The sequence below is a fragment of the Dreissena polymorpha genome, chromosome 15 (assembly GCF_020536995.1).
Source record: "Dreissena polymorpha isolate Duluth1 chromosome 15, UMN_Dpol_1.0, whole genome shotgun sequence".
In the NCBI taxonomy this organism is placed as follows: domain Eukaryota; kingdom Metazoa; phylum Mollusca; class Bivalvia; order Myida; family Dreissenidae; genus Dreissena; species Dreissena polymorpha.
The window spans coordinates 30,032,665-30,048,931 of NC_068369.1; the positions used below are offsets into that span (position 1 = coordinate 30,032,665).

At 35.3% G+C, this 16,267-nt stretch overlaps 1 protein-coding gene across 1 annotated transcript in view; it reads right to left on the reverse strand.

The window, feature by feature from the left end:
- LOC127859653 (kielin/chordin-like protein) overlaps positions 1–16,267 on the reverse strand; it is a 74,420-nt gene that overhangs the window by 11,309 nt on the left and 46,844 nt on the right. Inside the window, exons 36-50 of the mRNA XM_052397158.1 lie at positions 12,581–12,613; positions 11,890–12,033; positions 10,994–11,026; positions 9,705–9,848; positions 9,423–9,455; positions 8,273–8,416; positions 7,751–7,783; positions 6,112–6,255; positions 5,000–5,032; positions 3,996–4,139; positions 2,505–2,537; positions 2,058–2,201; positions 1,294–1,326; positions 532–675; positions 201–233 (exon numbers count right to left, since the gene is read on the reverse strand). Coding sequence (XP_052253118.1) covers positions 201–233; positions 532–675; positions 1,294–1,326; positions 2,058–2,201; positions 2,505–2,537; positions 3,996–4,139; positions 5,000–5,032; positions 6,112–6,255; positions 7,751–7,783; positions 8,273–8,416; positions 9,423–9,455; positions 9,705–9,848; positions 10,994–11,026; positions 11,890–12,033; positions 12,581–12,613 — 1,272 coding nt within the window. The remainder of the gene's footprint in view (positions 1–200; positions 234–531; positions 676–1,293; positions 1,327–2,057; positions 2,202–2,504; positions 2,538–3,995; positions 4,140–4,999; positions 5,033–6,111; positions 6,256–7,750; positions 7,784–8,272; positions 8,417–9,422; positions 9,456–9,704; positions 9,849–10,993; positions 11,027–11,889; positions 12,034–12,580; positions 12,614–16,267) is intronic.

Consider the following 16,267-nt stretch of genomic DNA (forward strand, 5'->3'; position numbering starts at 1 on the left):
AGCTTTTCCATTTCCACCAGACTAATCAGGGAAGACACTCCTAGCTTTTTATTGAATTTTTACTTAAAATAAAATCTTTTCTAAACGAAAATCCAGTGTAAGCGGAGAGTTTCGTCACTGACAAGCCTGTGCGGATTGTTTTAAGCACGGTTATCCCGGAGCGAGGCTCGTACGTATATTTATTAGTAAACACAACTTACCGTCTTTGTACGTCTTGCCATTCATTGTACAGCCTGCAAAATACACACCAATTTTAGTGGTCATATTATGGCGAGATTTCATTAAGCGAAGATGACAAAACATAATTTATTTAAATCAAATCCAATTTAAAATATCTTCATTCAAAATTAAATTTCTGTCTTAAATGCAGTTTAAATTTCACAGTCACACTATTGTAATGCACATTTTATACGAAATACAAGTTCTTAACCATTATTAATTACAGAATGTAGGAAAAATGTCGATAATAAATAAAAAGTTAAAAAGGACGAAAATAAAAAAAATAGAAATATAAAAGACAAATTGACCGACCTTGCACGCACTCCGGGCAACATTTGCCTTTTGGTGTATATGTGTTGGGGCACTTAGGAGGTACGCAGTCATTATACACGCAGTCGATGTCACCGTTTCGGCACGTGCAGGTTTGGCACGGGTCATCGCTGGGCACGTTCTCACCTGGCGGCAGACGATTGTATTGTTTGCAGCAGACGATTGTTTAGTTTGCGGCAGACGATTTTTAGTTTTTGGCAGACGATTGTTTTGTTTACGACAGACTATTGGTTACTGTGCTTTTAACTGTTTATTAGGTATTCTAATAAGGATCCGACAATGGCGACAGACGATCGGTTAATTTGCTTTCAAATGTCAAATCTATTACTATGGATCATAAATTGGCTGCAGACGATTTGTTAGTTTGCGACAGACGATTGTTTAGTTTACGGCAGAAAATTGTTTAGTTTGCTTTTAACAGTTTACTTGCTAAATCTTTTATTAAGGATCGTGAAAAATGATGACAATATATAGCATAGTAACAGAAGCAAACGAATCTGAAAATTGCTTTTAATATCTTTAATAACAAATTTTACGGTCGAATTACGATGTAAATGTGTATCGATGCATTTTGTGCATTGAATTTTAAATGTATGCAAGAGTAATCGGCGATTTATAACATATAAATTGTGATAAATCGAACCTAGTTCTTGTTATCCTCATGCAGCTTTGTTTATCTTGAATATCTCACAAATAATCAAATGCTAGTTAAATAATTGTTCTACTATGAAACACATGGCTTACCTTCTTTATAATCCTTCCCGTTCATTTTGCATACTGGAATATACATAAAAAAGATTAACATTATATTCATTATGCAAAATTACTGACCACCAAAACGAATAATTATATTCCATAACAATAATAATGAGTGGAATTAATGAAATAATCTTATTTGTTGAGTGGCGATACACTTATCTAAAAACCCGAATGCAGCATGTGTTTATATCGATTAGTATATAATTGATGTCTGCATTTTTATGAACACATACAATGACGATGCATCAGGAAATGACCATATAGTCAGGAGAATGTCCATATACAAGAATGCATTGATTTTAAGATCCTTATATTATTTAAATAATTTACTTTCATATACCGTGAAATCATTTGGACCGTACTCTGTGAAAAAGGGGTCTAATGCATGTGCATAAAGTGTCGTCCCAGATAAGCCTGCGCAGTTCCAACAGGCTAATCAGGGACGACACTTTCCGCTTTTATGAAAAATACAGGGGCCCGTCTTATCAAACATCGTAAGACATTCTCACCTTACGATGCAATTTTCAAAGAAGCTCTCAAATATCCTTGATATTTGAAACATACAGATCATAATCACTTATATTCTAGAATAACAAAAGTCAATCTTAAGTTAATATTGTCGTACGATCTTTGATAAGACGGACCCCAGTTTAGGCGTAAAGTGTCGTCCCTGATTAGCCTGTTCAGCCATCGAACATAATGATGATTCAGCAGAAAAAGATGACTTCAAACGGCCTGGGCTAGCATACCTTGGACACAATCCGGACAGCATTTTCCGGGGTTGGTGACTTTGTTGGTACAAGTTAGTGTTTGACAAGATGTGTACGTGCATACAACCTTCCCCTGCGTACATTTGCACGATTCGCAAGCGTTGTTGCCCGGAATTGACTCGCCTGGGGAACAAAAGGGACATTTGACGTACATACAGATTGGTCGGGATTATGATTTCGTATGTATTTAAGAATCTTACAAAGTAAAGGTTCCATTTGAAGAACATTAATTTAAAGCCATATTGATAATATCGTACACATCTGTTTGAAAGAGGTCCTATTAAATGCATACATTTATCAAACAAAACATTAATTCATGAAAGTGAGTTACTTTTGTTGATGTTAAAAAATATTTACGAGTAATCCAATTAAAAATAGCTACTTAAATACTAAATTGATTCGTTTCATAAAAGAGACAACACTTACCCTCCTTGTATTTCTTGCCATCCTTCTCGCAGCCTAAAACAAGGATGAAATCGTATTACAAGCGTTAGAACAGTAAAGGCCCTTTTTTTGAAAACCGAGATAAATTCATATGCGTAATGTGTCGTCCCAGATTAGACTATGCAGTCCGCACAGGCTAATCAGGGACGACACTTTTGCTTTAATGGAATTTTTCGTTTAAAGGAAGTTTCCGAAGTCAAACATATATGCTGTAGTTGTTTTTTTGGTTAACCTTCACCCTTATTTTGCAGAAAGTAGCTACCTTTTCACAACAACACCAACACGTGTCTCGAAAAACATTTATTTTTATTACTGCATACTAATTGAAACATAATATTAGTCATACTGAAACATTTAAACAAAAACAAAAGAAGCACATACATGTCATACAAACATTTTAAAGCTAGTCTTAGTTTATAGACTATGATGTCAGAGGGGGTAATCACGTGATTGTCAAGATGGCGACGTACATGCCGAGGCAGGTATTTTTCGCCATTTTATACCCTTTATTACTTGTATTATTTTTCTTTGTATTATTCCACATTTATATAGCACCCTTTTCATACTCGAGATGTGCGTTCAAAGGCGCTTTACATTTTTGCCCTGATCACGGGATCATAAGTCGTCCATTAACATCTTGGCGCAGTATGCAGCCACGGCACATTGGCTTATTTCCCTCACAGGTATCCATTTATACACCTGGGTGGAGAGGAGCAGATGTGGGATAAATTTCTTGCTAAAGGAAATTCCAGTGGTCAGGGCGGGATTCGAACCCGGGACCTCTCGATTCATAAGCCAGTGTCCTACCATTAGACCAATGCTGCCTTATTTTTTTTAATTCCGCTCACTTTCCAGCCAAACAAGTAAAAATATTACTGGCGTTTAATTCATACTAATATGCGCTCTATATCTCGACTTTACTCGCTGCAAAATTTCTTAGCGGGATGACCTATTTTGAGCTCTACTAAGAAAATTCTTGAGGAGTAAAGTCGAGACATAAAGTGAAATTTTAATACGAAATAAACGCTAATCACCTTTTAACTGATATGGCCGGAAAGTGAGCGTCATTTAAAAAATAAACAAAAAAAGGGTATAAAACGGCGAAAAATAACTGTCTAGGCATGGATGTCGCCATCTTGACTATCACGTGATTACCAACTCTGGATGCCATGTTAACTATTTTCAATTTTGTATTAAAGTGGGCAAAAATTGAGTTTCACAAGCATTTACAATGTAAAATATATGTGAATTTAAGAAATATATACTTCCTGTTAAACAACATTACCTTCAAAATAGTAATATAAAATAACGAAATACGTGACTGAAACTGGTTATTCATTTAAATTAATACGACTTGACGAGTGTTTCAGAAATAGTGGCAATAACCTATAAACTAGGATTAGAACTGTAAACCAATTTTAATATTGTCATATTTTTTGCGACTCTACAAAATAATTGTTAACGTCGACCCACCTTCCGCACACGCAGCGCAGCACTGTCCTTCCGGTCTCAACTGGTCGTCGCACGAGAGCTGGGTGCAGTTCTTGTAGTCACACGTGACCTCTCCGTTCTCGCACACGCACGTGGCGCATGGGTTTGCGCTTGGCACCGATTGTCCTGATCACGGCACCGAAATAAAGTCAACTTGTTAGCATGTGTTCGCGGCATAGAACTAAATGCATATGTGAGATTGTGGTCACGGCACCGATAAATAGGCAATATTTAAGCTTGTGTTGTCAAGGCACCTAAATGTAGGCAATTTGTGAGCTTGTGTGGTCAAGAAGCCGAACGATAGGCGATATGTGAGCTCGTGTGGTCAAGAAGCCGAACGATAGGCACTATGTGGGCTTGTGTGGTCAAGGCACCGACCTATAGGCGATATGTGAGCTTTTGTGGCCAAGGAGCCGAAATATAGGCAATATGTGAGCTCGTATCTCTGAATCTCTGAATCTGAATGAATACATTGTAGTGTCCAAGTTTGCCTTTCATTCATTGTGTGGTCAAAAATGCGAAATATAGGAAATATGTTAGCTTGTGCTGTGTTTATGAATTTTTAAAAACATATGCATGTTTATGTCTTTATATGTTATGAAATACGCTACACATTGTTACTTATATGAACCCGAGTATGTTACCTTCTGACTGAATCGACCTATCAGAGCCTTGCAAATTTAAATCGATTAATCAGAACCTTGCTTATTTGAATCGGCCAATCAGAACATTGCTTATTTGAATCGGCCAATCAGAGTCTTGTAAGTATCAAAAGTGCCTTTATTGAACATTTACAATTTATCATTTTAACGAAATAAACACACATTTAACAAACATTGTGAAGTATGATTATTATTCACGGTATCCTTGTGAACCATAATATATTGATACACTTCAAACAAGTATGAAACGACGTAAATCATAAATTACATATCTCATTATTATGCATGAGGCTGATGATGAATACATAACAGCCCACCACATACCTTCTTTGTAGGTCTTGCCGTTCATTACACAGCCTGTAAAACAAGAAAAAAGTGAAGTTACTGATTGATTTACGGTATAAGTCGAATCACCAACACATTTTGTCCGCAGCAACAAAATGCTACACGCTTAAGTTCTAATTCTAGTATGATTATGAATCCAATTTTCTTACATCATAATAACAATAAATGTAATACATATATATTACGTGCATATGTACATTTTCGTGGTTATGGTGGAAATTCTAGAGTGGGAAAGCGGTATGCGTCATTCTTTATGGCTGTGCTTTATCCGGAAGACCCGTGACAAAGCTTTAGGTTACATAGTAATTACTACTTAATGGTCAATATTACAAGAGGGCCGTATACGCATGGGCCTCGCTCTGGGAAAACGGGGTTTAATGCATATGCGTAAAGTGTCGTCCCAGATCAGCCTGTGCAGTCGTCCCAGATCAGCCTGTGCAGTCGTCCCAGATCAGCCTGTGCAGTCGGATAAGGCTAATCATGATTGACACTTTCCGCATACACTTGATTTCCGCATACACTTGATTTTCGCATACACTTGATTTCCGCATACACTTGATTTCCGCATACACTTGATTTCCGCATACACTTGATTTCCGCATACACTTGATTTTCGCTAATAGAATACTTCTTTTAAACGAAAAATACAATAAAAGCGGAAAGTGTCGCCCGTTATTAGCCTATGCGGACTGCACAGGCTTATCTGCGACGACACTTGACGTACATGCCGTTGACAACGTTTGTTCCATAGGGAGGTTCATACTATAAGTGAATTGCATAACATAATGTAACCATAGCTCGATTAGTCATTGTCGGCGCAGGTACTCTAAGTATAATAAAAAGTAGCCGGAAAAAATATACCTAACAGTTCCCCGAAGTATTGCCAGTTGCCTTTAACATTGCTTATTGTATGTGGGTCATACAGAAATAATTGTAATGTAACTCAAGGCAGTGTCACTTGTCTTCGACATAAATATAAATACGTTTGTACGAATAAAAAACAATAAAAAATATTTATACTATAAATATCAAATAAATCAATATATAACGTGTAAATATGAAATTGTACTACTGCAAAAATATTAACGTACCTTCTCTACATTTCGGGCAGCATTCCCCGCTAGGTGTGAACGTGTATTTGCATTTCGGTATGGGGCAAGGTTTATAGACGCAGTCCACGCCCCCGTCACGGCACTTGCAGTCGGCACAAGGGTTGGGATGGGGTACTTTGTCGCCTGATTATAGGATCAATATTTGGAATTAAAAACATATGAGCCTCATTATGTGGGTCTTACGCTTGTGCGTAAAGTGTCGTCCCAGATTAGCCTGCGCAGTCCACACAGGCTAATCAGGGAAGACACTTTCCGCCTAAACTAGATTTTTTATTAGAAGAGACTTTTTTTAAACGAAAAATATCACCAAAGCGGAAAGTGTCGTCCCTCATTAGCCAGTGCGGACTTCAGAGTCTAATGTGGAACGACACTTAACGCACACGCATTTAACCCATTTTGCCAAGAGGAAGGGTCATATAAATGTTTTTTTTAAATTTAATGCAAAATATAAGATTTTGATAAGCAGTCGTCGAAAATCGCACTAGTCCGACAGCAAAAAACTAGTTTTTTTTTAATTCGGGCTTGTAGGAAATCCAATATTACAAGCCCGACGTGCTTGTACAATTCATTTAACAAAACGAGTTAGAATTTCATTTTCAATATTTGTAAACAAAGTTTTGAGCCGCTTAAATCAACAGCTGCTTATGTTTTAACACACTGCGCGCACGTGCTGGGCAATCAGCCGATAATTGGATTACTGTGCATAAAGCGCATGGTTTTGCGGTTCCCGGATTATTATTATGTAAAATAAATGTTTTGCGTTTCGTTCGGGACACAGAGAGTAATGGCCGAACAGTTGTCATTGAAGTACGTCTTTGATGAATGCGAATCTGAGGTAACTGTGATTGACGCATTTGTCAACTGGCTTTTTGTAGAATAACCTGGCACTAAATTGCTTATATATTTTCTGGTGGTTCAGGTTTGCTCTCTCTTTCACATGGATATATAGGATACATTTCTGCTAATTTTTTACCTAAACTTAATGTATATATTTATAATTGTGATAAAATTGAAATCCGTGTGTGAAATTAATTTCTTCTTATTTCAGGATCCGAAAGAGGCTGGCTCAGATGAAGAGGAAGCTGACTTGGGTGAGGATGAAATTAATATGAGAGTTGTATTGTGTTCTAAAGATTGAATAAATGAATGCTTCTTTGGATGTTTTATGTTATGTTTATCTGCATTTTTAACAAAAATGTTTGGGCTAGTAAAATCTGACTCGGGCTAGTTCAAATGTCCATATTACTAGCCCCACTTGCTTGTAGATTTACATCTAAATTTCAATGACTGGATAAGTGTATTATTATTTTATTTATTGTAAACAATATATTTTTATTAATACTTGGAATTTCCAAAAATGTTAACTTTTTGACACAATGAACGATATATAGCATTTCTATATATGAACACTTCATTGTTATAAGCAATTCAATAATTTGTAATATGAATGAAAATGTTAATCATTCCAAGCATCGTTTTGTATACGTTCAAAGTTTTGCTTTCTACCCAGTAAGTCTAATCGAATTATCCTCGAATTAAAAAGCGCGAGATTTGGTAAAGCGCGAGATGTTGTAAAAATAAAATCGATTGCGCACGACTGATTGTTGGTTTGACGTACCTTCCTTATATTTCGTTCCGTTCACCACGCATTCTGCAAAACAAAACAGTATAAGTAACTAGATGTAAATATTCATTTCCATATTACGGTATTTCTTCATGTAAACATCGTAAATTGTAAAATTTATTCCCACCAAATTGAAAAACGTCATAAGAGGAAAATGTCTTTTATACTGTTTGCATTTTATTATAACACCCTTCGCAAATCGTTGTTCAGAGTGTAATAAATAAGAAGTAAATGCGTATTCACAGTCTTTTATTTCTACATTCACTCCTCTATAAATATTGTGCATATGTACGCCATTACATTTAGTCATTTTACGTGAAGTACGTTACAGTAAAGGGTCTCTAATGCATGACAGCGGACCTAAACCAAGACACGCTTCAGTGTTTTTCCACCATATTGGGAATTGAGTCGAGGCTCTTTAGTTTAAATCTATTAATATTATAAAATTAAAACACTTTTACAGATTTTGAATGGGGCCGAATTTCGGTAAATCATTTGACTAGAAAAAAAACGTACCCTTAACGCAGACGGGGCAACACTTGTCTGCAGGCTGGACCGTGTTCGAGCACGCGAGGGGCTCGCACGTGGTGATGACGCAATCGACGCTTCCGCTACGACACGTGCACTTTGCGCACGGATTACTTGAGGGCACCGACTGACCTGATAACAGAACCGCAATTCGTTTTTGAGCCTGTTTCAGGGAATCTGGGTTTGATACATGTGCGTTAAGTGTCATCCATGAACAGCCTGTGCAAACTGCACAGGCTTATCATGGACGACACTTTCGGTTTTTTTAGAATGTCCGTTAACAGAAAGTATATTCTTAAAGACAATCCAATCTAGACGGAAAGTGTCATTCCAGTTAAGCCTGTTTGGACTGCACGGGCTAATAATGGAATGACACGTAACGCACGTGCATTAACCCTTTGCATGCTGGGAAATTTGTCGTCTGCTAAAATGTCGTCTGCCGAATTTCTAAAATTAGCATTTTCTTCGATGTTTTTCAAAGAATACTATCAGAATAGCAAACAGTTTGGATCCTGATGAGACGCCACGTTCTGTGGCGTCTCATCTGGATCCAAACTGTTTGCAAAGGCCTTCAAAATTCGGTACCCGCACTGAAAGGGTTAAACATAAAATCCATATAAGCTCCAGCGCTTTAAGGGTTAAGCATAGACTTGACAGAACCAGCTCAATGTAGAGGAAGTCAGAAATGATTGAAATAATGATGAAAACATGAACGTTTATGTCAGGTAAAACTTGTTCAGTGTTTGTTTAATATATGTGTCAAACATTTGCCTCCGTATTTTTTGAATTTGAAATGAATACAACAACAGTAAAACTCTTAATAAAACGAACTTTGTTTATTTTTGGTTAGTATCATGACGACACAAACTTTATACGTAAACAAACAGGCACAAAGCACTTGACATACATACATATACACTAATAACATACATATAGCTTAGTACGCATCGGTAGGCATGTTAATATAGTATTGTTAAAATAATGCTGTTTAGCCAACTCATAAATATAACCATGTCTTGTCTGACAATTTCCGTGAATTTTTCTGATTATAAAATGATGACGACTGTTGCATCGTGTACATTGTAATAGGAGGTGGATTATTTCACATACTAAAATGCCCCATAAAATCTGTGCTTACCTTCTGTGTATTTCTTCCCATCCATTTCACATTCTGAAATATGCAATACACATCATAATGCCAAAGTGCATTGTCATAAATCATCGTATTCATAAGCGACAATAAACGTTTTGCTTAGTTCCATATTACACTTTTGGTCATAAAAATGTAGCGATGCAAAAACACATATGAAGAAAATAAGAAAAAGAAAAGAAAATATTAATCCATAGTATAGCGTGTGTAATTCTATATAGTTTGGGAACAAGTAAGCGTTAGAATTTCCGGGTATATTTTATACTATACCGTTAACGCAAGTCGCACAACACTTGTCATCCGGTTTCGTCTGGTGCGGACAAGTCAAATTCGTGCATCTGTCGTAGTAACAACGCACTCCACTCTTAGTGCACGTGCATTTGGCGCATGGGTTGCTGTCCGGTACGGTGTCGCCTGGAACGGTTACATGCAAGTATTACACGTGGTCGAATGATGATAAAAACAGATGTAATCCGAATATCCTGTGGAAATTAAAACTAATCTATACGTACGTATAAACAAGAGTGATCCAAATTAATTTTCCAGTCCGCACTTGCTCACATATTTATGAACATTAAGATGAACAGATTTGTTGAAACAAGGTCGTGATATACCGTAATTACTCTATGTTTTCGGACACTCTAAGTTTTCGGACAACCCTTTTTTTAGCAAAAATAATTATTTTTCGTGACTCTTTATTTTCGGACACACGAGTTTTCGTCCGTTTTTTATGTCTCAAAATTTTGTTTATATTTTTGTTATCTATGTTTTCGGACACGAATTTTCTTTATTATTTTTAAGTGTCCGAAAACATAGAGTAATTACGGTATTTGTGGCTTCTAATTGTGAACATGAAGATATATTTGTAAACATATTTATGAACTCGTCCGTGAACCCAAATAATATATATTCACATCGTTGGCGATACATATTCGCCGATATTGTCATATATACTCATAGATAAAAACGTATTAATGTACTTGTGATTTCATATGAATATTATTGAAAGAACACACACACGATCAAGTTTATTGACTTCTTACAGACTGACAATGAAAAAGTGTACGAACTCTATCCATATTTGTTTTTAAAGTTTTTAAATTGAGATCTGTCTTATATTATCAATAGTTTCTCTCCATGAACTTTCATGTATTTATCTTCTTGATATAAAACACAAAATACTTTAAAGAATATACACATTTGCTGTAGTACGATTTTGATCTAGGTCCTGTTAAAAATTATGTACGTCATTGACCATCTGTGTATATATGTACGTCATTATGTACGTCATTGACCATCTGTGTATATATTTTGTTGTAATATATGTGTACTCATGGGCTTAAAGTCTAAGGTATGTTGACATAAACTCTAAAAATTAGGCTAGATTGAACTTTACCGGTACGCAGTTGTTAACCATTATCGACAAAGCGGGGGCTAAGGGCGGTAGCCCCCGATACTAAGGAAATATATAGGATAAAAGGGATTATAAGGTGTAGCGTTAGGTTTAGGTGTTGCGCGCTTAGCAACGATATTAATTAACGTATTCGTTTTTCCCTCACCATCCTTGTACTTTTTCCCGTCACGTTCACAACCTGAAAATACAAAAAGGAAATCACGTCTTATCTGCTGTTTAACGTCTCAAAATTGAAAATATCTTCAAGCGGGTAATTTTGATAAAAAAAACAAATAATGACATAATAATAATTTTCATAATAAAGAAAAAAAGGATAATTCTATGAATAATAATAATAATAATAATAATTATTATTATTATTTTTAAAACATTTTTTTTAAAGATTGTGAGTAAAATATCCTCCCTGAAGACGATATGAACAGGTTTGAGTGTTAATGGGAGGTAACTGTCTACAGTCTCCCAGTTAGGAAGATTGTGAGTAACCTACCCTCCCTGCAGACGATATGTACTGGATATTTAGTGTTAATGGGAGGAAACTGGCTTAAAGCCTCTATAACGCTCAAAATCACCGAAAATTTTGTAAAGTATTTCGCAAAATAAACAGTTAACACCTAAACAATCAGTGTTCCTAATAGCAATAGCCATAATTTCAACGCTAGATGTGGTATGATTACATAGATTTTTGTAGATACAAAATGCTCGTTTTTATTTATTTGTGACACATATAATTCCATTTCAATTTCCAGCGAATATATCTATTCATACGAAACACGAACACCATGTTAGTGTTAATGTGTCGTATGAATAGATATCGTTACGGGAAAATAAAATGGAATAAAATATGCAAAACAATAATAAAAACGAGCATTTTAAATCTACAAACATCTATTTTACCAGACCACATCTGGCGTTGAAATTTCGGCAATTGCCATAAGATACACCGATTTTTAATTGGTTAAGTTTATTGTACGAAATTTTCGTTGATTTTGAGCAGTAATGTTACTTTAACTCTCCCAGTTAGGAAGATGGTGAGTGGCCTACCTTCCCTACAGATGCAACAGCACTGCCCTTCCGGTCTGTACTGGTCCTCGCACAGCAGTGCCGTACACTTGGTCACCGTGCACGTGACCTGACCGTTGTCACACGTGCACGAGGCGCAGGGGTTAGAGTTGGGCACTTTGTCGCCTGGAAAGGTAAGAATACACTAATTGCAATTCCCATTTGGTCTTAAAACAAAATTCTTACTTTCAAAGCATTTTTTCCATTTAATTAAATCACATTTTGCAAGCTTGGTTTCATTTTAAAGATAGTTCTGTCCTCTAAAATAAGTGATATATTTAAGATGATGTTACTTTATTTTTTCTCAAGACTATTTATGACGCAAAAAGACTATATTTAAAACATATGGTTAAGTTTAAACTAAATGATGTGATATTAACCCATTTATGCCTAGCGTCCTGAAAAAAGGACATTGCAAACAATTCATTGTTTGCTTAAATGAATTTCTTTATGAAATATTCTAAATATAGAAATAAATATACTTGACACCCTTAATTTTGGAAATAAATTGATCCAACTTAGAAGGACGGGAGAGTCCACTAGACATAAATGGGTTAATACATTATTTTACAATAGCAATATCCATAATATCGTTCTTATTTATGATTCTTAATTGTTATAGGCTCCGTCCTTAGAACATACGGATGCTGACAAGAAGTTATTGAGCACGTACCGTTCTTGTATGTAGTTCCATTCACCGTGCAAGCTATACAACAAAAGAAAACACATGTTATATTATTGCAATTTCAATTTCTGCGTCTTGCCGGGAGAACTGGACTTACTTCATGTGCGTAAAGAGTCGTCCAAGATTATCTGTGCAGTCCACAATCCGGGATGACACTTTACGAACATGAAATAAGCACCGTTTTCCCACAATGACGCTATGCAATAAGCCCCATTTTCCCACAACGAGGCTCAATTCAACTACTACAAACAAGGAACCTCAGTTGCACCAGCGAGAGAGAGAGAGAGAGAGAGAGAGAGAGAGAGAGAGAGAGAGAGAGAGAGAGAGAGAGAGAGAGAGAGAGAGAGAGAGAGAGAGGTCTTATGTTCAAAACAAGGATCTGTTTTATAGCAACGGTTAACATTTTTCAAAAAGTGTTTCTTTAAAATTGGTTTTCTACCTTTTTAATTAATGCAATTGGTCACTTGTCTTTAATAAAGGACCTCGAACTTGTGTATAATAAGAAGGTTATACCGCTGGAGCAACTAAAGTTGCACTTCTATATATTTTCACTGTTTAAAAATAGTTATAAATGCAATGATTATTGTCTTATTTATTTTATTCTCTATTTTCTAATCTAATTTTTGACATGTGTTCGAACAATTATGACGCATCTCTGGTGATGGATTATCTTCTAATGATTTGTAGATAATGTTTGTAATAATAAGGATAAGTATACGTGAAATTATAATTGCTGATATTTTCATTTAATTTCTACATGTTTACTTTCGTTGCTTATATTTTGATTGTATTTTATATTTTCTATATTGTAACACTTTTTTTTATTTAGTCACTACTGGTAACTGGATAGTGCATAGTCATTTTAGAACTCAATTTTGGAAACTGCTTGGTCATCGCGTACCTGTGGGAACACTTCAGACGTATGGTTAGGTGACAGTTAAACCGATATTAAAACATAAAAATGGAACAATTTGACAGGGTGGTCGAATTAAGGTTCATGTAGAGGCTTCATTTTGAAAAATGTGGGACCCCTAGCATTGAACTCAAATTTGACTAAAGGAAGAGTGCCACATTGAAAATGTATACATATATGCTTTAAAGGATGTTTTTCCTTCAAACTGTTACCAATTTTGTACATCAACGTATCATACCATTCACAAAATCAATCAAAATACAAATGATTTTAACACTAAAATATACATTATTTTCAAAAATCTGAATCATGTTTATTCCACGTATTTCGGCGGAAAATTATATAACTAGTGAATAATATCGACATTGACGAGGGCAAGTTACGCTTAAATAGTAAAAAAAGTTTACATATCTAGAAATATCAAAACTTGAACACATTTCATTTCATCACCATGGGGGCAGCCATTTTTAAATTAATAAAATAGAAAGAAACATGCTAAAAACTCACTCATCGCCTAATTTACATTCCAAACGGTTGACGATGACAAATGCATTGGATTGTAATCTTTCCGTTGATGTTTGCAAACTGCACGATCAGACCTCATAAACACTCAAAAGAATAACTATGTAAGAAGCATTTCACAAATGTTTACAATTGTTGTCGAATCACATGTACTTTATTATTGCGCATAAAATAGTACGCTTACAGACTGACAGAAAGATCGATACGTAACTCCGTTCAATTCATCACGGTATACTATTCTATTGATAATATATAATAATACATCGCTTTAACAATCTAAAAGTAGAAATAATTCTTTTAAACGTGTATTTTAATAACGAAAGTGAAAACAATGGAAGTTGGATGAATATTCTGTGAGATGCACTTCGGCTCCAGAAAAACAATACAAATAAACTAAAAAAGACGTGTGGGGGACAATTTTCAGTTGGAAAATATTTGAAATAGGGTAAGTGATGATATCTCTACGTGGTCATTTCTGTTATTTAGTGCGATCTTTTGCTGATTAATGTAAATAGTTCTTTTACTAGTTGCCACCCAACTGTCAAAATAACTATGTGTTTTCTCAGGTATGTGTATACACATACCCAGTTTTCTCACTACTGCACGTGGATTCGACCGATTTGTTTTGCACGTTTTTCTACGGAGCACAGCGAGGGCCACACTTTCAAAATGGGTAGAAGGAATCAAAATATAAAATCAATCGGTTTGCCAATTTCTTAATATTCCTTTACAATTTTATATGTCGTTATATTTTATATGGTTTAAAATTTGCAATTTGGTTGACAGGTAAATAACAAAATTGTTAAGCCTTTGAAATAGAATTGTGACTCTTAATATCCACCATACCTGGATTTTTAAAAAGAAGTTACGTTTTAGTTATTTTTAGAACTTTGTTTATGAAATTTATCCAAAGAAGGCAGTTGAATAAAAACTCATTTGTTGTTTTATGACAATAATTTTCTGTGGAACGTTGCTAACTTGACCTTGTATATGTATATAGCTTTGTATTTATTCAACTTAAGGTAGTGCATATCCTTCCTAACTTGAGATTGAGATTTTGTAAATTAGTGTAAAAATGTATTGGTTTTAAACCAAAATATAAATAAAGCATACAAATATTGAATGTCAAAAATGTGTTTATGTTATTCTATCCGTCTTTATCTTTAAAATGATATATAGTTTGACCATATTGTACCACATTGAATGAAGAAAAACCAAAGCGAAGTTTAAATGAATTTTAGCCCCCCCCCCCCCCCCATGAACCTTAAATGGTTACGAAACTGTTTTATCACTGAAGTTAAAATCAGGATTATCGAATTAAGTAGTGACAAAATTGTTTTGTTACTGAGGTTAAAATCAGGATAATTGAATCAAATGGTCACGAAGCTGCTCTGTTATTGTGTTGGAGTGTGGGAATAGCCCAAGTTGTTTACTTGCTAAAACATGTGAAACGGTTCTCACGTTTTTGGAATATGTATAAAAGCCGTAGTAATTTCATACAGAGAGCCACTTCGATAGCGAATTGCACAGTATACTTCCCAATTTTAAGGCTTCACGGGAAAGTGCTGGAGACGGACATTCACTCTTTGGACGGATTATATTTGTGTTGGAGTATCTTATTTATATCTTGTCTCTATCTTGTTTCAATTAATTAATACGGGCAAAAGCCCGCGAAGCGGGCGTTGACCGTTCATACATATGGGAATTTAGACATAAAATTACATAAGAATACCACATATGGATACGTCTCAAAAAAATTTGCCACGCGACATATATTTTCGCGATGCTATTTATGAACTTAAACAAATCAAAAACACTTTGACATATGCTAAATCACATGTAAATACATACCTCAGGAAAAGTTATATCAATGACATCATAATTGTGTAGCGAATCGCTCTAAATATTCTCGCATTATTTGTTTTTCTTCGCAACCGTTCCAGAATTAGGTCATTACTCAATTATCTCCCCTGAATGCTCTTCTTCAGTGGGGATAAGCCGAAGACTGGTTCACTACATATAGTAACAGTCTTCACCGAATACAATTTACGGGAACGTAACCCGTCTTTAATATATTGCCGAATCTCAGATTTCTGTCGAATTTATTTGCTTTGATCTTTTCGATATCTTATTGTTATTATTATCCTGACAAATCACAAACGCTTGTTAAAAAATTATTTGTTTTAAACACTAGAGTTGGCATCTCTATTCTTCCAGTATTCTCGCGGTATTTCAATAAC